The sequence below is a fragment of the Dendrobium catenatum genome, unplaced genomic scaffold (genome assembly GCF_001605985.2).
Source record: "Dendrobium catenatum unplaced genomic scaffold, ASM160598v2 fragScaff_scaffold_51, whole genome shotgun sequence".
Classification (NCBI taxonomy): Eukaryota; Viridiplantae; Streptophyta; class Magnoliopsida; order Asparagales; family Orchidaceae; genus Dendrobium; species Dendrobium catenatum.
Window position 1 is genome coordinate 467,631 of NW_021318513.1, and position 23,552 is coordinate 491,182.

General features: G+C 35.2%; 2 protein-coding genes across 2 annotated transcripts; both read right to left on the reverse strand.

The window, feature by feature from the left end:
• Positions 1–6,649: 6,649 nt before the first annotated feature.
• LOC110106248 (protein TIC 20-v, chloroplastic) lies at positions 6,650–7,550 on the reverse strand. Its single transcript, XM_020836075.2, has one exon. It carries the CDS (start codon positions 7,485–7,487, stop codon positions 6,843–6,845), a length of 645 nt encoding a protein of 214 aa, XP_020691734.1. The 5' UTR covers positions 7,488–7,550; the 3' UTR covers positions 6,650–6,842.
• Positions 7,551–15,405: 7,855 nt separating this feature from the next.
• LOC110106249 (rhamnogalacturonan I rhamnosyltransferase 1-like) lies at positions 15,406–20,427 on the reverse strand. The gene is made up of 8 exons (XM_020836076.2): positions 19,444–20,427; positions 17,954–18,021; positions 17,758–17,846; positions 17,503–17,668; positions 17,118–17,407; positions 16,835–17,039; positions 16,051–16,208; positions 15,406–15,978 (listed from the first exon to the last, which is right to left on the reverse strand). Exons 1-8 carry the CDS (start codon positions 19,805–19,807, stop codon positions 15,726–15,728), a joined length of 1,593 nt encoding a protein of 530 aa, XP_020691735.1. The 5' UTR covers positions 19,808–20,427; the 3' UTR covers positions 15,406–15,725.
• Positions 20,428–23,552: the final 3,125 nt, after the last annotated feature.

Sequence of the window (23,552 nt, forward strand, 5' to 3'; positions counted from 1 at the left end):
GTATCATAAATTTTTTTCCTTTTTGAAATGCGGACAACAATTTTTTTATCATTGTAAGGCTAAATATAAGCATGAAAACTCTATAAAAAAATATTATTGTGAAACAATTATTTTAAAACGGTCATAACAATAACATCAAATATTTATCTCATTACATGAGATTAGTTACATGAATCACATTTTTTTAGTCTTGTTAGGTGTTAAATTCTCATTTAAATTTAATATTAAAAAATCATTTCTAATGTTTTTTAATCAATACCTGAACCCCAAAAGTTATTACTAGTAAAAGTATATTGCATATATTTGATTTTAAATTTACTCAAACGAAAACATTTAGACTCTAAAGTTGACATCCAAAATTCAAATTTACTTTCAACTCCCTCTCTAGTTTTATCAACAAGAAGAATATCATTTGAAAAAAAAGTATAAATCATGGTACTTCTTCTTGCAAAATGTCTAGTAAGAACATACATGACTAAAGTAAAAGGATATGAAAGTAAAGTTGATAATTGATTTAATCCAACTGAAATAAGAAATACTTGGTCAAACCACTGTGTTTGAACATCAGTAACAATTCTAGCATACATATCCTTAATGACTTGAGTGTAAGCATTATTAATCATTTTATTTTCATAAGCTTCCTCTATATTAATAAATATCATATGTATATCCTCCTAATTCTCTATTTACTTCTCAATCAGATCTCTTAATAATGTATAGCTCCATAGTAAACATGCTCGACATGAATCCAAATTGAATTTGAGAAATATTAGTATCACGCTATAATCTATACTCAATAACTTTCTCCCATAGTTTCAAAGTATAAAACATTAACTTAATTCATCTATAATTTACACACTTTTGTGCATCACCTTTAATCTTAAAAATAGGAATCAACAAACTCTAGACTCCATTCATTTCACATCTTTTTAGTCTTCTAAATAACATTGAAAAAATTCACAAGCCAATAAATTCCTTTATCTCCAAAGTACTTTCACACCTTAATTGAAATATCATGAGCTCCAATAGTTTTCCACACTTTATTTTCTTTAAAATTTTTATAATTTCAATTTTACTAATATGCCGATAAAATAAAAATCTCTTTTTTCATTTAAAGTGCTAATGTCACTAAAGTTAATCGTATTTTTACAATCTTCAATGAAAAACTTATCAAAATATTTCATCCATCTTTATTGAATATACTCTTCTAATAAAAAAAAATTATCTTCATTCTTAATGCAATTCACTTGAATTAAATCCTTCTTTTATCTCTTTGCTTCACTAACTTACGCATACATCTTTCACCCTCCTCACTATCTAATATATTATATAAATCATTAAAAGTTAGGAACCGATGCAGCGGAGAAAATAAAGATGATTGTAAAATTATTGTGGAGAGAGTAAATTTTTAAAAGATTACTATAAAAAGTAACTTCGTAATACAAAAATTTATTGAAATCAATGGCCTAACAAAAAACTAAGGATGCGGTCTCAAAAGCAAAGCAGTACAAAAGCTATCTTAAATGAAACCTAAATTTATGGGGTGATAAATGTCAAATTGTTAGATTTAATTTAAAATTAGTGCAAAATATGATAAATCAATTAAAATTTATAATGCACTTGTCTCAAGCAAATCCGATAAAGTTAAGACCCTTGATGAACAAATTTAAAAAAAAAAAAATTCTAAGCTAATTTTTTTTTTCCTTTTTCCTCTCTTTATGAAGAAAATCATATTAGGATATCCTAATCAATTTCTTGGTTATGATGGTCTCAGAGCCCTTGAATCTTCTCTGAGATGAGTGAAAATAAATCAACCAAAGCATCTTTCTATAGGGTGAGCAAAATTTTAAATAATTAAATAAATATAATAATAATAATTTAATAAATAAAAAATATAAAAAAGTAATAATTCCACTAAAAAAAGTACAAAGTACTAATAAGATGATATCACCACATATCTAAGAGAAAAGTATAAATAGACTATAATGTAAAAGTCCTAGGCTTTGTTTTAACTAATCAACCAATTGAACAGAATATGGTTAGTTTGCAAAGCCCTACATGGGATCTTAGTTGGGTACCCATTAGGTATCCACACTCTGCGTGGGCTGGCTTCGCCCACCCCTGCCCAACCATGGTGACTTTTGAGATGTTGTACCCACCCATACCCACCCACTTCCATGCTTTTTGAACACAGTCGCCACAAATTGCTGGCCTTAAGGCTTGTTATACTTTGCTTTGACTGCAAAATTTTAAGTCACATATCAAAATTTATCGTGGTCGCAGCACAGATCAGTGTTGCATGTTGTATAATGAGGATTACAGTAATATATGGTATACAATGATTAGCAATGTAAATCATTTTATCCCCAGATAATTAGTAACTACACATATCCACCCATGAGGCCATGGGCGTACCCATACCCACCCATACCCAATGGGTATGGGTGGGTATGTGGGTGGGTGTGTGTGTGGGCACCTAATATAGGGCTCTGTTAGTTTGGGCATTTTTTTTATCAGTGATTTGACAAAATTGTAAATTGAGGGTTGGCAAACTCCTAGAGAGTGGTCATGGACTTACTCACCCTAGAACCAACATGATTTCACCCCAAAGTAAAACACATAAGTAATTTACATAACACTAATTTTAAAGCAGATCCAAAGACTTTGAGGTCAATCCTTATCACTTTCTATTCGGGATATTCATATGCAATTTCTTCTTTTTTTTTCACAATGTTCTCAACAAATAATGATTGCATGTCTGCAAAGACCACTCAAGAAGCATTTAACATAACCAAAATTAGACTGTAACTCAAAATGTTAGCCTTTAACTCATTCTAAGCAGCCTAACAAGGTAGAACAATAATCAAAACAGTGACTTATGTTTCGTTTGAAATGGCTTTCGTACTGCTTCTTAAAGCATCTTTTTAATATAAAAATTTTAATTTTTATACTTAAAAGTTGTTTTAAGAAGCAGTAAGAAAGCAGTCCCAAACGAAACCTTAATGTCCAAGTAGCAGCCTAATCAGCTAAACAAACAGTGTTCCTGTAAGCTCTCTATACAATCTTTTAGTCTTGAGACAATAAATAAACAGGATTCAATTTGATTTTGGAAGAAAACAGATAAAACGCTTTCTATTTAACAAACTTACATCAACCATTTTTATGAGAAACCAAAATTAATGTCATATGAAGATTGAAAATTTATGAAAGAATGAGCTTTAGGAGCCATTAATTTCATAATTGCAAGGGATGTCACTAATAATATTAGAATAAAGCAATCCTCTGCCTTCATGCATTGTTAAAAACCCAAACAGTAAAATGAATGAAAAATAGAGAAATTAATCAGATATTTTGATAAGTAGGAAATTTTGGACTTCGTAAAATAACAGAAATAGATTGAGGAAGAACAACCAGGTAGTTAGAAGATGCCCACAACTCTAATATGTATAGTATACCTATACTATGATATAATTATATTGCAATATATTTATACTATACTGTACTATAATATACATATACTACAGCATATCTACACTATACTATAATATATACATATTATTCAATACTTATATTATATTATGCCTTACTATATTATACTATAATATAACTATACTGTACTTTACTATCCTATAATATACCATATTATATATATACTATTACTATATTATACTATAATTATACTATAATATACTATAATATAACTATATTATACATATATTGTTCCTATAATACACTACACCTATATTATACATATATATTATACTATATTATATTACACTATGCAGATACTATAACTACAAATATATTATAATATACTATATTGTCAAGGGCAGAATCAACCTTAATATAATAGCAACCCCTATTCATTCATATCCTTGATCGTCATGCACTTTGCATATATATTGAGGGTCCAAGGAGTCAGCACCCCATGACGGGGTTCGGGGGTGGCAATTTGCCCTCCTGACCTAAAGAGAGCTCCGCCCCTGCATATTGTACTACACTATACTATACTACACATATCCTATACATATAGTTTACCATACCTACACTATACATATATTATATTACACTATACTAAATTATATCTATACTATAACTATACTACACCAGACCTATGCTACACATATATTATACTATAATATACTATAATATATGATACCTATATTATAGCTATACTACACATATATTATACATATATACATGTTATACTATATTATACAAACTGCATTATATGAGTTGAAGTGAGGGTTTTTCCATTCCTGCAATATTGATTTGCATGCATAAATTACTTGATATAAGGAGGTAGATCTAGGAGGTTCTTCTCTAATATAGATTAGTCGACTAAGACTATAACACTTAGACAATTTCTTGTGAATTGATTATCATTAAACATGACCTTAGGGTCGAGCTAATCCAAATTAACTGAACTAATGTGTTTGGTAGATTCAAGTTTCGTAATCTGTAAAATAATATTCAAAATTACATGGAAAACAACACATAAGAGATATGAGGAGGCTGTAAGTATAAATAGACGCCATTAACTAGGCATTGTGAGATCACTTATTCATAGATAAGCCTTATCCATTCACCTTTTGATCAGTTAAATGATGGGGCCGACCCTCATCCTTATTCATAGATATCTATATAATTTAATTTTTTTATAAGATTTATTTATTCTTTTGACTATTTTATCAAAAGTTTGCTTAAAGATAATAAGTATTTTATTTTCCTAAATTAAATTTAGCGTCCAACAAACTCTTAAAGTTGTTATTTTCTCCTATGAAAATAAATAAGAGAACATATAAGCTTTATTCTCAATGCCAAAAGCAGCATAGCCAATCTCTTTAACTTTAGAATTTAGATAGCATACTATCCCTCTCTAGCTTGGGATCAAAAGCAAGGAATAAGTAGAACGAAACAAGAAAAAATTTGATAGAGGCAAATTAAGCTTTGTTGGGACGGCTTTCTTCCTGCTTCTTAAAGCAGCTTTTAGTACAAAAATTAAAATTTTTTCACAAGAAAAATACTTCAAGAAGCGAAAAAAAGCCGTCCCAAACTAAACATTGACCTACATCAAAACCTAAACATAATATTTCATCTCCTCTTATCTAAATCTCACTAGAAGCTCATTTATGCCTTGAACAAAACGCTCATAGGGTTCTCTCATATGTAATCAATCACTACAAAAAATAAGCTACACTAAACGAAACCCTAAGACCAATTATCTCCAAATTGTCCAAGCTGGGTGCTTCTTTTTTTTTTAAGATCCATATTTTTGGTGAGATTATTTAGATCAAACATAATAATTTGTTGCTAAAACATAATTTAGCTAATTTTATGATTACCTTGCATTTAGTACAACAATTTTATTAAAGACTAAAAATAGCATGAATAAATTGCAAAAAGACTTGCATAAACAAGAGTTATCATCTCCACTCAACAAGATTGAAAATGTAGGTGGTGATAATGAAAACTTGAATGAAACATACAGTTTAAGAACTAAAAAAGAGTTTTGGATATTTTAGCTCTTCAAAACCAAATTAATAGCATTATACTCTTTTGTACAAGTTTTAGAGCTTAAAGATTAGTGTTTTTCACAGTAAGATTTTAAAACTTGACATATATTGTGATAAATGATTTAAACTAGCTTAAGGCCATAACCCAAGCCAAACAGCTCTTATGGAGGAGTAATGTAAGAAAATAAAGCTTAATCTAAAGAAAAGTGAAATCAAGCATAGTTATGCTTAAGCACCCCAACTTCTCTTTTTTTCGCCCTAAGACCATTTTGTCCTACCTATAGCGATTCTCACATTGTCATCTCATGGCAAGTCTTTGTTCATTTCACTATCACCCCATATGCGCCATGCCTCTTATGACAGCTTTGAAATCGCTTGCCTTGCCCCCATGTGTACTCACTAACCATTAACTATTTACTAATTCTAATTTGGTTAATAGCTTGCTGGATTAGCCTGTTAAATGATGCCAGTTAATTTGATTTCGCACATGGTTAGCTAAATGATAATCTAGTTAACTATTTGCTAACTTCATATGCAGGGCTAGGCAGTTAAAATGAAAGTTAACGTTTGTAATAAAATAGCCCCAAATGGACGTTAATCTTGATAGCTAGGACTTAAGCCAATGAAGTGCAACTTTAAAGAGTTTTTACCAAACAAACATTTATGCTTATATTAGTATGTTTTCTTTCTCCAACCAAACGGCTTAATTTCACTTAGACTCGGGCTTTGTTTGGGGCGGCTTTCTTACTGCTTCTTAAGGCAGCTTTCTTAAAGAAGCATTAAGACCTTAAGAAGCAGTAAGAAAGCCGTCCCAAAGAAAGCTGCTTTAAGAAGCAGTAAGAAAGCCGTCCCAAACAAAGCCTAAAAGTAGAAAACATTTTGCCTGATTTATCCAAAATGAGCAAACAGATAGGCCCTTAGGCTCAGCTTCAATCTAAAAAAAACCGAGCTTTGTCACTATACAATCAACATATACCATAATTCTCAAAACCACTAATTTTCATCATGCAATGTTTCAAAACAAAGAAGTCATTTAATTCTTGAAAAAAAAAGGAGCAAAATAGGCCATTGCAGCACACATTCAAGACACAAGCATGCAAGTTTCTCATTTCCAGCCGCATTCTAGACAACAATTCAAAGCAAATATAGGCATTCCAGATAAATGAAAGACTACCATCACAACAGTGCAATGAACCAAGTTCAATTGTTGAATGTAGCAAGAAAATAACAATATAGACTTGTATGTTTATAAAAAATATTGATCAATACAAGAAAGGGCAAAATTTTACTTGTTCGCCAGTACAATAAAACTTCGAAGCAGGTCAATCACATTACCTGCCTATCAGCAGCATCCGCAACGATGGGGAGACGAGGCACCTGGCCCAAAAGACAAGTGGTGGATCCGTATATCATGCTGATGAGGAGGAAGAGAAAGACGGTGCTGTCAATGGACATGACTATGTCGAGGCCGACGCCATCTCGTGGGGCGAAGAAGCGCTCTATGAGATCCGGGAAGATGAGGAGGACGTCGAGGACGATGGCCTGCATCGTGTTATAGCGAACGTAACGGCTGAAGGACGAGGGGTTACGGACTACGGCGAAATAGAGGGTGAGAAAGATAAGGAAAGGGTTGAGAGGTGAAGCGCTAAAGAGGCGGATGGCAGGGGCGAAGGGGAAAATGATGAGTTGAATAGGCGGGAACTGGGCGAGAAGAAAGCGACCGAAATGGACGCCGTCGAGGAAAGGGTAGAGGTAGCAGACGGCGGAAATGATACGGTCGGGCGGCTCGGCAGAGTCGCCACCGCCACGGCCTTTTTTGGCGCGGGTAAGGAGTCGTCGGCGTCGGCGGTGGCGTTCGTGGCAGTGGGGGAGGAGGAAGTGGGGGTAGTGAGGGCGGAGGGGTTTATAAGAGAGATCGGATAGAGGTAGAGGCGAGAGGAGGAGGAGAGTTGACGAGGAAGAAGAAGCCATAGGTTTGGCTCTCCTAGGCCACTACTTCACTCTAATCGCTGGCTCTCTTTTTTTCCCTCGATTTTTTTGTTCTAGCAGTACATTTTCTACAATGTCACATTTTTTTTGTTCTAGCAGTACATTTTCTACAATGTCACATGGTTTAGTATATTTTTTAAATAATTGGTGAAGACTATTTTTTTTTTAAATTAGGTGATAAAATAATTAAGTTTAGGGGACTTTGCACGGTAGAAAAGTGAAAAAAATAAAAAAAATATATATAAAAAAATTGGATGTTTGATTTGATGAAAAGTAAATTCCAAATAAAATAAAGTAAATGCGGTGTATTACTTTTTAGTTCATTTGTTGAGGTAAAACGTTCTGGACTGTTTAAGCCGAGAACGATGACCACCGCCAACGAATACTGCCACTGTCAGTCGCCGCCTCCTGCCACCATACACCGTCGATCGTTGGCTATCGTCCACTACAAGTCGCTGCTGACAACCGTCGACCACCTACTGTCGCTCACCCAAGCCGCCTGTCACAACCACCACCGTCGGCCACCCCGAACATAACTATTTTACACTTTACATTGCATTCACTTTACTTCAAAAAAAAAGGAGATAAAATCATATATGTCATCCAAACAACTATAAACTATTATTTTTATATTGTATTCATTTTACACTGCATTCCTTAAGCTCCTTTTCCATTTGACAAAATTAGGTATCCTCAAACAATGTATCATTTGAGTTGATCTTCAGTATTGTTGCATGATAAAATATTTGCGGTGGTGAGAGAGTTGATATCTTAGCATAGATAATAATAACTTATATATGACATGAAATTTTTGACTTAAAAAAAGTGTGTAGGGGAAATTGTCTGGCTTTCTTCACATAAAATGATTTCATTACTTCGATAATCAAAATTGGGTCACAGGTAAAGTTCGAATCCAACCTGTAACAAACCCAGCACTATTTAAACCGACCCGTTTTTATAACAAACCCGGCACTAAAATATGTTTTACTAATTTTTTTATTTAATATTTAAACCTAAATCAAATTAAGATAAGATTTACTTCAATCAATTAAAAATAAACCAAGTTTAATTCAATTTGGGTAACATGGTTTATTATTTTTTGGAAATAGCATTTACTTATTTCATAACAATCTTTTAAAACCCTAGTAAATTGATTAAAAATAGGTCAAACATGGTTGATTTTGGATTTCGGGTCAACTTTAACCTGAACTGGTTTTACAAATGGGTCGAAATCCCTAACCCGAACCCGACTTGGTTAGGGTTTTGATCATGTTTTCGGATCGTGTCAAATATTGACACCCTTATTTGAGATGATATTATAAAGTATACACTTTATCATTGTTGGATAATATGTTAATACAATGTAGCTGACATTATAGATTTGCTTTTGATCGATTTAGATGGATTATTTGACTAATTTGTTAAATTAAATGATCGAACTAAATCATAGGTATAGCCAAATTACCAAATCATAGGTAGAACCGAACCAGATTGAATTGCAATATAGTTCAGTTATTTCAAATAAATTTTGGTTTAAACAAAGTAGTAACATATTAGTTTTTTTTTTTTAAACAACACATTTTATTGCAACAAAAAACGGGTACATCAAGCTTATAAACGGAATGAAAAAAAGCCTACAGAGATACAAAGGGTTAACAACTCATCAAGCTCAGTATTTGGTAGAGGCTTCCAACTACTCTGAAGCCAGACACGGGCCATCCAATTTGGAGTGAGAACAGTAACGCGCCAAGTATCCATCCCGATCGAGCAAGAAACACACCACCAAAGGTTGCCACGAGCCACGGCTTTAAAGAAGTGAGCCCTAGCCACATCATTGCCCACAAACTATACATCGCATCCGCAAATATTAAATGAAGCTTCAGCAAAATAGCAACCACCAAAAGTAAAGGATGTTGAAATAAACCATAGTGTCTTCCAACCGATGCAGCCCACAATAGGTTGGAACGAATGAACCAAAAACGCCACCACCACATGAGACCAACAAGCAAAGAGAAGAGCCAAAGGCTACCGAAACCAGCACCACAAACCCAAAATTATTTCTTATCACGTCTACCCTCCCATGAGATAAAACTAAGACAATAGGTCGGTCATTCTGCAAAGCAAAATCATCCCCAGGTTCTTCATCCCCACTCACTTCCGAAGAGAAATCGGATGAACATTGAAAACAATCTATTTGCATTCTCACACTCTCTCCCGAATCAACACCCACATGAGAGAAGAAATCCTCAGTTGATATTAGATTAACATGAACCTCAAGAAAAGGGCCAGAAACTTGAACAGTATGCATCATTGGAGAAAAATATCCCGACTAGGTGAAACAGAGGAATCTGATTTCTCAGCAAGCACACAAGAAACCTCAGCCAAAACCAAGCCGCACAGGGCAGGCACAGAATTAGCACACGACACAATATGTTGCAAGTTTATAGCACAATTACCATCCCCAGCCTCACTATCACATAAACGATGGTCATGGATGACCGAAGAATCCATGAGCACCACATTAGGATTTAGGACCTGGAGAATCACAAACAACAATAGGGGACATAGGCGGAAGCACAGGGCTAGACACAGGAACATCCTGTCCACATACTTGCAAAATAAAGGAAGGGAAAGCATTAACAGGAACCATAGGATTAGCAGCCAACCCATACAGACCAACACCTAGCAAAATAGGATTAACAGAATCATTCAAAACACCCTCACCCGCGTTGTTCACAACAAAAGCTCCATGACTAACAGGAATAGCTAGTTTCGAAGAGGAAACTAGATTGGTAGTAGTGGAAGATGAACGACAATCACCCCGCTTATGCCCAATGGATGTACAAATATCACCAAAAGGGGGAAAAACTTCCATTTGCACCTACTGAACATAGCCCAAATTCTTGGAACCCAGCCAAACCTTCTCTTGATAGCTTTTCGTAATATCCAATTCAACCAAAACTAGCGCCAGAGAGGGTCGCGAGCCAAGAGGTGGCGGTGTCAATTTTCAAAGGGCGTCCAAATAAAGATCCCAACACGTGAAGGATCTTGGGAGCAAAAAGATGGGGCCGAAGAGACATGAAAGATATCCAGATGGGGATAACAGGAGATTTCACTCCAATGTCAAGGGCAGGTGACCACTTAGTGATTTTCATATAGCAATTGAAAACTATATAAGAACGATTACAAAAAAACTCTATTGCAATCCATTAGCCATATCATTCGCAAGTTTAATCAGGACATGAGACGAATCGAGTAATGTTACCGAAAGCTTAAGGTTAAAGAAAAACTGACGGATAGCATATAAACTAGGGCGTCGGGAAGGAAAAAAGCTGACCAAAACAAACTGGAAAGGAGCGGCTAAAGAAGAAATATCTTCCTCCGAAATCCAAACAGCAGGCAATCCACGGATAGAACACGTTTTGAGAGAAAAAAAAGAACATCTAACAAATGCCCAGATAAAACATCCAAAAATGAACGTGATTTCTTAGATTCATCCAAAAAACCTAAATCTAAGAGCCTATGTGAGGCCATGTCGACCATCGGGAACGAACAAAGAGACAAAGACACAATAAAATAAAGGGCAAAAGAGAATAAAACTTTCCTGAACCCAGAGAGACACCATCAGCCGGAAAACGAAAAAACATCCAGCTGGAAAAACCAAGTGAAGCGGGGCAAAGCCCACGCGCCGGAGGAACCCGAGCACGGAGCGGAACAAGCCGAGCTAGAGGGAGTTTTTTTTAATAGAAATTCAAATTATATATTAGATTATTTAGATATGGAGTTCTAAAGTTTAGGGTTTACTAATTTATTAATGAAACTTTGACTTTATATTGAACTAAATTTTTTATTTTAAAACCAAACCATTAATGTAATCCAAATAAACCTTACTCCAAAATAAAAAATAGAAACATCCTTTAATAAATGGAATCAACTTAGCCAATGATTTAATTTGATTTTTTTATAGTTTAAACCAACTAATGCACATCCTTATTGGCATAAACTGTGAAAATTGCTACCATGTTGGAATTAGGAGTCTTGAGATGTTAGAGTTGCTATCAAAAAATGAACAATTGCTTATTTTATTTTTCTCCTTAAAGGGGAAAGGAATGACAACCAAGAAGGCAAACATCGACTTTGATAGTGATTGCGAGTGTCGGTCTTATGGTCAACAACTCACATCAACATTGGTCTGGATGGTAGGTGTTGGCTCCGAAAATTTGCGCCCCGGCCTCGACTGCGTATGAGAGTTTTAACAATGTTCATGGTCAAATTTTTAGAAAACAGATTAACTTTGGGATAAAGCACTGCCCAGAGATTTTGCCCTCATTTTGTGAGAACTTTATAATATGGTTCTAGGTTTTAGGGGTGTCAATATTTGACACGACACGAAAACCCGACTCGAACCCGACCCGAAAAATCCGGGTTGGACCCGACCCGTTTTCCACCCGGGTCGGGTTCGGGTTCCAGAAATCGACCCGTTTGAAAAACGGGTCGGGTTCGGGTTGACCCGGCGGGTTGCCGGGTCAACCCGTTTGACCCGTTTAGTTTAAAAACCGAACCCGACCCGTGACCCGAAATTGACACCCCTGCTAGGTTTTCCATAGACTGAAGCATCTATGGTTAATTATCTCTCCCAATGATGAGAGAGCACTTTTGATTAAGGCTACTTATGAAATAGGTACGAAGTACCTAACATATAGTAACAGCACGTTAAATTTTTAGAATTATAATTTTTTTATTTTTTATATGCTTAAAACGGATGATGGGGGGAATGATGACGAACCCCATCAAGATCCCAAGGTTCCGTCGTCCCGGGCCGTCATGGTCTCTAGTTTAGTTAATTAGAGGAGGTAGTCGACCCAACATAACTGAATGATCCTTGTCAGCAGGCATGAGTTGCTTCGTCCAAGAGTACCTTGTAGACTTAAAGTGATTGTTTGTTTAAGGAAACAAATTTTATTCAACCTTAGCTAACAGAAAGCTTTATGTCTTATTGAGTGTACCCCATAATTCATTACTCAAGGAGCTTTTAACCATTGGGGAACATACGAGCTTTGACCGTAACTGTGATATAGTAGTGCTATTTTGCATCAAAGCCACCCAGTTAGAGGGCACATTCCACATTCTCGTTGGTGAGAAATCATTTGAGAATGAATCGTATTGATACATTCAATTAGACATTTTGTTCTTTGTGAACTGAAGTTATTCTTAAATTTGTCATCCTTAAAAACATTTGGGATAATGAATGGATTTTTGCTTTAAGTTTTAAATAATAAATTTTATTTAAAATTTTGAATATTGTTTTTATCCATATTTTGTTCCAAACATGATTTAATTTTGAAATTTGGGATATTTTAAATATTTGAGATCCCCTCCGGTCGAGATTAGCTTTCCACACGGCCATCATCGAAAATTTATTGTAGCCATTGGGAAACATTTGCATTTCATAAGCATTTGAAGGTGTAGAGTCCCCTCCAGTTGATATAAATATTCAACATGGTCATCATCGAGGATTTAAGTAGTTCGTATATTTATTTAAATTGTGTCAATTCTGTTCACATGCTAACAGAAGATTGGGTTTAATATCGATTTTATGCTTTTAATAGATTCACATGCTAAAGTATGATATTGAGCAAAAAAGAATAAAAACTATAACAATGCCCATGTTATGATCGAGTTAGGCTTTGTTTGAAACAGCTTTTTTGTTGTTTTATAAAGCAGCTTTTTAGTACACAAATTTATTAAATTAGAAATTTTTTACTAGAAAGTCGTTTTAGAAAGCTGCAAAAAAAATGCATAAATATAGTCTAAATCACATTAAATTAATGAATAAGGTTGCCCATTATTAACCCCATACTAATTATGAAAACGAAAATAATATTTTGCTCAATTTGTTATCCACGAAATTCTCTATTCTAGTTAATTATATATATTTTATTATAAAAAACAACCACTAGTTGACTATAAAGACAAAATATTAAAACACTTTATATCATGCTATTTATATATTTAACACTTAAAACTTTAATATTTCATGACTGTCACTCTATAAATTTTAATATGTCATGTCTGTCACTCTATAAACTTTAATATTTCACTATGAACCCATATTTGATTAATGGATGATAGGTATGAAATATTAAAAATTTAGATGTTAGATATATAAATAATATGATATAAAGTGGTATATATGTAAATCCCCCATATTAAAAATTAAGAACACTACTATCACAAAGAAATTCATTTTGGATCCAACTATTCATGTATGAAAGTTTTTATTTTGTTATAAAAAATTACAAAAAAATTTAAAAGATTCATAATAATTTTAAATACATAACAATAAAATTTGAAGATATATTTATACAAAATGATCACAAAGATAATTAATTCTTGTTCAAACATGTGTCCAATATCATTCCATGTTTTTATTAAAGAGTTCTATAAATACATCCAACATCTTGATATAACTTTTTTCCTAAAACACATAAATATCTATATAATAATTTCAAAATAAATTATTTTATTATACAAATTATCACTATAAATTATTTTCATTTATTATATGACAAAACTATATTGTTTGATATCTAACATGCCAGCTGTGATCATTGGACGTCTGCAACAACTAAATAAGTTTCAGACACCGTGTCTGCGTTCAACGGTATCAGCGGAGAAGTCGACGCCGTCAAATCTCAGACTCCCAATGAGAGACGCAATCAGGACGCAATTCCACCGATAAGCGCGGCCATTCATATTCACATTCATAAGCTTTAAAGGAAATTCGTGTACTATATTTATATAAAATAAAATATAAGTAATTTTTACCTACATAATCTTTAAAATTATTGAAAATATATAATTAACATTATAATTATTATATTTACTCATATACCACATAAAACTCCTATTTTTCTCAATTCTACCACTTCATTTAAGCCTGTCAAAAATCCCGCCTTGTTGCAACACTGAAGCTTACTTAACATTTCTCGAAACCCATCGTTTCCTGAATACTTCTTCCCATAATCCAGAATCTCTTGATTACTTCCTTCTCCTCCTGCACTGCACCATAATCATTTTGCTCAAATTTACTGGCGATGGCGATGCTACTTTGATGCTCGAAAGAAGAAAAGATGCTTCTTCATCGATCACAAACCGGAATGATTGAACCATTTAACACTCAGTAGGTGGACGATACAAATCCTTTTCATCTGCCGCAAGTGCTTGCCATAACGAGCGAAGGCAATGTCATGACAATTGTAAAAGAGGCGGTTAGCGATGCTTGAAGGTGGTCGGGTTGAGAAGGTGAGGTCTTGGGTCTTCGTCACTTGTCCTGCTAAGTCGACCGAGGAGATGATGGGTAAAAGAGAAGGACGGAATCAAACTTTTTGGAGAGAGAGAGTGGAAGGAACGGTGAAGGTAAGGGCGGAGCTAATGACAATTGTTGATTATGGGCAGCGCAGGAGGAGAAGGAAGGAGGTTTCTAGTTTTCTTTAGATTGAGATTTGAAAAAATTGATGGTAGGAGAGAAGGAAGTAAGCGGTGGGGGAGAAGGGCGATGATGTGATCAAGGAAATGTTATGGTAGTTGGCTCCAGCTTACCGGAGACATCTCCATGCCGCCGTTGCTCTTGTTCCACCGACCAACCCCATCTTCGCACGAATGAACATAGACGTGAGGCAGGATTTCTAACGGCACTTGAACGATGTGGTAGAATTGAGGAAAAGGGATTTTTAGGTGGAATATCAGTAAATACAATAGTTTAAGCGTTAAATATGTATTTTCAATAGTTTTATGTATTATGTATATAAAAATCCCATACAATGTATGAAAACTTCAAAATTACAACGTGTACATGGAGACTTTACTCTGATAGAACCCTAAATCATAAACCAAAAGGTGTAAAAATAAAAAAAATTCCTTAATAATATTTTGTTTCTCTCTAAAAGTATTCAATAGCACAGAACAACTTGCTATCTCCCACATTCAAAATCCGCCATGCTTACAAAGCCTGAACTGAATTTTCTATACATTAATCAAATCTTATTTCAAGAATATAAATTAATACAACCATCTCACCGTATGTACCAGCTGCTTGAAGAGATTGTTACCTGTTCAGAGATGTAGCAGCGCAATTGGAGCTCAAAGTCCTCTTGGCGAATGAGTAGAATTTTACACATTGAGGAGGAGGAGAACAGACACGTCGAATTCTAACGAAGATCATTGTGAACTGAAGTTCTGATCCTGAAAGGGAAGAATGAGACATTCCTGAGGGTTAGAATAGAAGTAGTCCTCTTCCTTTGGTCGCTCCATGATCACTCTTCTCCTTACAGGCTTCCCCATTCGGTCTTCATGGGCAGCCTTTACAGAAGAAGAGAACTCGCCCCAGTTAATATAATCATAGTTGTACTGGTCTATCAGCTCCACGAGAAGCTTACGATCCAAGAGAAGAGTCTTTCTGAAGCCCAGGTATCTGAGAGTTGGCTCACAGTCAAATAAGGCTATTAGAGTTCAATGAGTGAGTGAAAGAAAGGATTTGAAGTACCTCCTGTGACCTTCAACCACCTTGGCCATGTTGCCATCGTACGTAGGAATAAATATGTCACTCTCCAATGATACAAGATAGTCCAAGGCTGCCATTTGTGAAGAGTGGTTCTGAAAAAATCTAAGGTCTGATGGCTCCAAAAGTGTCTCTTTCCTCACCTATTACACAGGAAGAAGAAATCAACAAAAGGAATATCACGTAGGGCTGCAAATGAACTGATCTGAGTCGAGTATGTTCGTGTTCATGTTTGAGTTCATTTATCATTAGCTTGTTCAAGTTCGGTTCATGTTTGATTCGAGTTTTATTGTTTGTGTTCATGTTGTATTCATGTTGTGTTCATGCTCGGTTCGTTTAGTGCTCATCGAGCTTTAAACAAACAAGACTTACGAGCTATGTTCGTGAACATATTTAGCAAATTTTTGACACTATCAAACAAGCACGTTCATAAACAAATCTAATGAACTTGTTCATAAATGGATGACCAAATTATAATATCATGAATCAAACTTTTATTAAGCTTTTTATCGAGCTTAATACCGAGCTTGTTCACGAGCTTCAAATGATGTTGTTCGTGAACATAAATGAACCAAACACATTAGGGTTCAAGCTTGTTTATTTAAGGATCGACTATTAAAAATGTTGTTCAAGTTTGTTTGTTTAACTAGTTAAACGATCACAAACGAGCTTTAATCAAACCGAGCAACGAATAGCTCGTTGAATGTTTGGTTCGCTTGCAGCCCTAAGAATATGGTTCAGGAACAAAGAGACATTCGAAACTACCAACCACATATGGATAAGCTGCAGTTAGACTAGTCATTCTCCTAGCTCCAGCATATATTTCCCCTGCAGCAATGTATATAGTGGTGCTGGGATCAATGTCCAATGCCTTGAGCATCAGAGCTGTTTCCTCTGGTGTCAAAGGGCAGAGACCATCTTTCCTTTTTAGTTCAGAGTCTATAACTTTTTCCTTCCACCATGGGTATGCATATCTGTAAATGGAAAGTTATATGTTACTATCAAATATATGTAACTTATCATGAATGAAAATTAATTCCTTTACATTCAACCTCATTCTGGTCAACTCCTCAGCCTCCTCCACAGTGCAGCCATGAGTGCAGCCTGAGAAAGCTAACATGTCCATTTCGTATCGGAGATGAAGGACGAGAAAAGGGCCATTTCGGCGAAGCATACCGATCACTCTCCGTCCTAATTCTTCGATTTGTGGAGTGAATCTAAGAGCGGCGTAGTTTGTTCTGCAACGCAACTTCTGAATCTCCATTGGCAAGCCATTGTTAGCAAGCCTGGAATCGGTTTTATTCAAATGAACAATCTTGTGCTTCTGGATCAATGGCAAAATCTGCTTGCAAACATAGAAATTTCAGCCATTATTACACTGCAGCATTCAACAACCTTGAATGGATTTAAAATAAATAAATAAACAACAAAGCAAACCTGATTTTTGTAATAAGAAATGTCGGACCAACTAATAGGTGGCAAGGAAAAGTACATTCCTAGCTCAACTCTTTGTTTTAATCTAGGAGGAAGCTCTTTTAATATCCTGACTTCATCCCTCAATGAAGTAATGAAATGTTCTACATCAAATATGTCTTGAAACTCACTGTCAAATTGAAATTTCTGTATGAATTACCACTGTTCAAAGTAAAAGATAAAGGAGAGGCAAAAAAACTTTTATCACCCCAAACTTACCTAGGATCACTCCAGAAAGATGTCTTATCCAATTCTGGGATAATCAGCGTCACATTTAAATATCTTGCAATAGCAACCATATCGCATATCTTCAATTTGATGTTAAAAGCAATTTAGAAACAGGCAGCCATTGATTTAGAATAGAACAAAACAAAAGCAAATCACAATATTTAATTTTCATAATTCAAGTACTTACTGCAGCTCGCATTTGATTTAGGCCACCATTGCAGGAAACCATCAAATAACCATTATTCTTATAAACCCCTAAATAAATAAAAAAAAAATCACCAAATGTTAGATGGAACAATGTTGAAATGGAAGTAAACAAACCATAAGAAGAATAAATCTATACATAACAATTACATTTACATCTAAGGCTTCGTTTGGATTGACTTTTTTTCTACTTCTTAAAGCAACTTTCTAGTACAAAAATTTTATAAAGTTGCTTTAAGAAGCAGTAAGAAAGTCATTCCAAAATAAAACCTAAGGCAGCAATAAGAATAGCAGTGAAGATTGGGCGTGGGCTGTCGCCACCCCTGGAGTTGAAATAAATCTTTTAATATTATATATTACATTATCAATCATAAATTATTTTTAAATATTAGTCAATTTATCATATTTTAATTATATAAATATATTATTGCTTATTAATTATAGAATTTTAACAAATTATTGAAGTTAATGACAATAGATAGTAAATTGCCAATTATAAATCATTATTAACAAATCTAATTCATAAAACCCTAGTTTTTTCCCCTTTCTGCCGTTTGCCCATTCCACTCTACTCAAATTCTCAAAGCCCTCTCTTCTCCTACCCATCTTCTTCACTCTTTGGAATCAGACATCTTCTTTTCCATCATTTACCCATCTAGTCCTGTCAAAGCTTTAAAATACCCCTCTCTTTGCCGCTGCTGAAAGGGAATAGGGCTAACACCAATTGTTCCCTTCATTAATGCCACCACAAAGTAAATGCAGCTAATGCGAACGCATTAAGAGCTTACGCGGCCGCATAAAGTGCTAACTTGGCCGCCTATTTCAAGTAACACTTGAGACAGGACAGGTTAGGAAGAGGACTAAATGATTATGCAAACGGCTACTCTAATGGCAAAATCACAGTTAAAACGTCCGTAAAATGAATACACAGATGGAAAATGTAAAGCTTCTCTGAAAAGGCAGGAAATATGCACAATTTTCCTTTCTTAGAACAAGCAAAATAAGAAATCATAAACGCTGTATCCATCACCGTCATAATGCCAATTATTAAAAACCATTCAGAAGAGCTTTATCAAGCCTTCAGCGATCAGCCCGGTGAGTGAAGAGACCATTATAAACAGCAATATCATAAAAACTTCCTTTTTTTATCTTCTTTTTTATTTTTGATGAGGAAGGCACAATCAGGCATATCATTCCCAAAAGAAACATAGAGAATTTGACCCTTAATTCTTGGAATAAAAATACTAATCATTTTAATGAGCCTTATAGCAATTATATACTGCTTATATATTGGAAGGAAAAAAAAAACTCCAACTTCCTAAGAAAATTCTTGTCATTTTCTGTTCCTACCAAACCAATCATCTCCCTCTCAAGGTAAAGTGCACCCAATCAAATTTAAAGAAACCACAGAAAAAAAAAAATCTACAGAAAAGAATAAATATCAAAAAGTGAAAAAAAAAAAAAAATACTCACTCTTGGGTGGTAGAACAATCTTCTGAGCAATAACTGGTGGATGATTCATCGCCGGCGATGGCGGAGAATCCAACAGAGTGAAGCAGGAGGGCCAGACCTTCAGAACCCTCGGACCCCACAACTCCCCCAGTGCAGTAAGCTGCACCACGCACGTCCACAGCAATATGGTGGTAGTCGCACGGATCATCCACAGCTTCATCCTCGACCTCGACACCATCGCACCCTTAAACCTCTGCACCGCTACAGATGCCTTCCCCTCGCGGCATGACTTCAAACACGTCGGCCTCTCTTCGTACTCAGATCCCGGCGCAGACCTCTCCAGCTTGCACATCCCCGGAACCCAAATGGCTCCGCCCCCATACATTAGCAACCCTAGTCTCCAATCTAAGTAATCCAGCAAACAAAAGCTTCCCTCCCTCTCCTCTCAATTAACAGAAACCCAAAAAAAAAAAAGAAAAAAAAAATATACAAAATCAATTACCACACCTTCGTCACCTCGTCCTGTTCAATTCACAAACTGGTATACAATAAAAACAGAATCAATGCAGCATCCTCGATTCCAATCAATGCAGCCTCGCTTAGCGAAGAAATCCCTTCAATTCAACAATCGAACAGAAACAATGCTAAAAAAAGAACGAATCCAACGAAAGACAAAACTTAGGTTTCCACACCGGTGAAAACCCCAAAATCCAACACCAAAATCAACCCGTCCTCCTCCCCACTCCACTAATCAGCTCACCACGCCTGCTTCAACCGGAAACCAGTTCCATAAAATTTCGACAAACTACGGGGAAACTCTATAAACTCGCTTATTCAGGTAAATGGATTGGAATAAATGACCGCTCCAGCGAGACGGCGGCAGATCTCGGGGTAAACTGGCTGCGACGACAATACTCCGGTGACCGGAATCCAAAGGAAAGCCGCTCTATCCTTCCAATTTATGGAGCGCAGAGAGAGAGAGAGAGAACCTCTGTCGCCTTATGCGTCGGTGGGCCGGTGACATATTACGAGCCGACGCGATCCGTACTTCTCCGATCTCGTATTCCCTACCATATTTTCCAATCCTGACCGTCCGTTCCAATTCCTTCGCGCTGTACATCGTGGACCAAAGTGGACCCATCCATCCGAACTGGACGCGTCGTGTCGGGACACATGGCTTTATCTCGAGCGCCGACAGGATTCAGAGCGGAATAGATGATGGACGGCCACGATCTCGCTGCTGGCGTTAATGCTAGTTCAAACAGCTCCATGCACGATTTCACTGTCTCGTGACGGCAGTCGTCAATCTTTCGCGTCTCCTCTATATACTTCCGTCGATTTCGCCGTTAATTTCGTGACAGCCAACCGTTAATTTTGGCAATGAGAAAATGGCTAATGCAGGCCTGTAATATATACGGGGAGTGTATACTTTCGCTGAAGACTTGAAGGTTCAAATCATGGTATTATTTTCTTGTTTATTTATTTTCTTATGATTTAAACTTTAATAAAAATTAATAATTTTGCATTAAGTTTATTTATTTGTTTTTTAAAAAATATTAAATTATGAAATAAATTTAAAATTCAACTATAATTCAATAACTCGAGGTGATTTTTTAGACTGTTGTATTTTTTTTAAAAGTGATTGTAAAATTATTATATGAGAAATAATTTTCTTAAAAGTTATTATATAATAACTTTTTAGTACAATAATTCCTAGAAATTAGTAATCAAATAAAATTATGATTATAGTCTTAAAAATAAAACAGTAAGAAACTTGTTAGTGAAATAGTTGTGGAAAAAATAATTTACCTACTCTGGTAGCAAAAGGTTGCTTTTCAAAACAGAAATTTCTAAGAAGCAATAAAAAATTAATAAGCAAATAAAATTGTTATTGTTATATAAAAAAAAAGTAGCTAGAAAATTATCCCAAACAAATCTTAAGTCTTATAAAATTTCATATGTATTATTATAGATTAAAATATAATTAGATCATTTAATTTAATATTTCGTAGGACAACAACAACATCGTCAACCCTTTATCCCATTACATGGGGTTGGCAATATTAATCTTTTTTCTCCATTGTACTGTTAAGAGTTAAATGCTCATTTAAATTGAATAAAAAAATATAACTTCTAAAACTTTCTAAGTCTTTTTAAGTCTATCTCTACCTTTATGAACATAGGTTAAATATAATACATCTACTCTCCAGACCAAGTCATATGAAGGCTTTTGTATTATGTGGTCAAACCATCTACGGCGACTCTCTCTAATCTTGTTTGCCACTGGTGCTACTCCAACATTTTCACGTGCATACTTGTTTCGCATTCTTTCTCTAAGAATGAAGCCACTCATCCACCTAAGCATCATCATTCCTACAATACTTAAATTAATTTTATGCTTCTCTTTCAATGACCAACATTTTTTCTAATAAAAAAATTGCAGGTCTCACCACTATCTTGTAGAATTTTCCCTTAAGTTTGAGAGGCAGTTTTTTATTCACATAATAAGCTCAATGCATCCCTCCACTTCAACCATCCAACTTGAATTATACTAATAATATCCACATCTATTTCATCATCACTTCGAACAATAGACCCGAGATATTTAAGCATGTGCTCTTTTTAATGACTTGATCACCCAAAGTCATAATCATCCCACTATATCTATTGTTATTATAATTACACTTTATTTATTTGGTTTTAGATCAACTCAAACAAAAGCCTTCAGACTCTTAAGTTGACCTTCATAATTCAAATTTTCTTTCAACTTCCTCTTCATCGTTATTAACAAGAAGAATATCATAAGAAAAAAAAAATAGAAGACAAAAAGAAGATTAACATGACCAATGCGAAAGGATGAAATGCATAAATCGAGAAATGGTCTGCACACTACTGCTGCTAGACCCCAAGCTTTTGATGAGAAAAATAGAGGGTTGTGTTAGGTTGTTGACAACTATCATAAAACTTGTCAAATAATCATGACATAAATATTTTAATTTAATATTTTAATATATTTATGATAAAAAAAAGCAAATCATAAAGAAAGCTGAAATTTTTTTTTTTTTGGGTTTTTTAGGCAATTACATCAAACTCACACACACGTCACAAGCTTCGAATCCAATACCCCTTAATTATAGCTAAAATTTTCATCCAACAAATCAAAATGAGCTCTGTATAAAGACTGAATTTCAGATATAATTTCTGATATACCGAAATTAAAATTGAAATTAAATTTAAAAATATTAATCGAACACTGTGAGTTTAAGAGAGCTAAAAACTGTTCAATCAATAAATGTTGTGAGTGCGAATTTTGTTGTTAGAAAGTCATTTTTATGGAAGACGAAATGAATAATAAGTAATGTACGTTGTTTTCGAAAGAAACTTTACAACTTAAATGTGATTATATAAAAAAAATTCTGTACCGGTTTACGTAAAAATAATTTCTATATAGACAGTACGTCTATAACACGTGACCTTATTCGATAATTATTCATCAATTTATTATATCAATTTTGTAAAATTTGACCCAAAAAAATTCAAGAGTTAAAAAAAAAATTATATTACTATTGTTGCGGGCTAGAAATTACGCGGCGATAGAGATTTGATTCTACGTCTTAGCGTTGTACGTATAACTAGCACACACAGAGAACACAGGATTTTTTACGTGGAAAACCCTTAAAAGGGAAAAAACCACGAGGCCTCGCCCAGTTGAAAATGATTCCACTAGATTTTGAATTGGTTACAAAGGACTGGATCACCTCCAGGGGTGAATAGATTACAATGGCTTAAGTAAGATGTTGAGTCTTCGGCAGGACGTAGGGACTGAACGTCGGGTCCTGAGTTGGACGTCGGGTCTTTGGCAGGAAGTAGAGACTGAGTGTAGGGCCTTGAACAAGACGTCGGGTCTTTGGCAGGACGTAGGGACTGAACGTCGGGCCTTGAACAAGACGTCGGGTCTTTGGTAGGACGTAGGGACTGGACGTCAGGCCTTAAGGTGGTGGTCCGGCGAGGTTCTGCGGTGGTCCGGCGAGGTTCCTGCGGTGATCCGGCGGTGGTCCGGCGAGGTTTCTGCGGTGGTCCGGCGAGGTTCTGTGGTGGTCCGGCGGTGGTCCGGCGGCTGTCGAGGAGGA

Bases quoted from the DNA above. Each gene is read 5' to 3' on its own strand.
- LOC110106248 (XM_020836075.2), bottom strand. From the start codon at position 7,487: ATGGCTTCTTCTTCCTCGTCAACTCTCCTCCTCCTCTCGCCTCTACCT.
- LOC110106249 (XM_020836076.2), bottom strand. From the start codon at position 19,807: ATGTATGGGGGCGGAGCCATTTGGGTTCCGGGGATGTGCAAGCTGGAG. The intron at 17,847-17,953 runs GTAAGTACTTGA...ATCAAATTGAAG, and splicing joins TAAATCAAATGCGAGCTGCA to ATATGCGATATGGTTGCTAT. The intron at 16,209-16,834 runs GTTGGTAGTTTC...CCTGTGTAATAG, and splicing joins CTGCAGCTTATCCATATGTG to GTGAGGAAAGAGACACTTTT.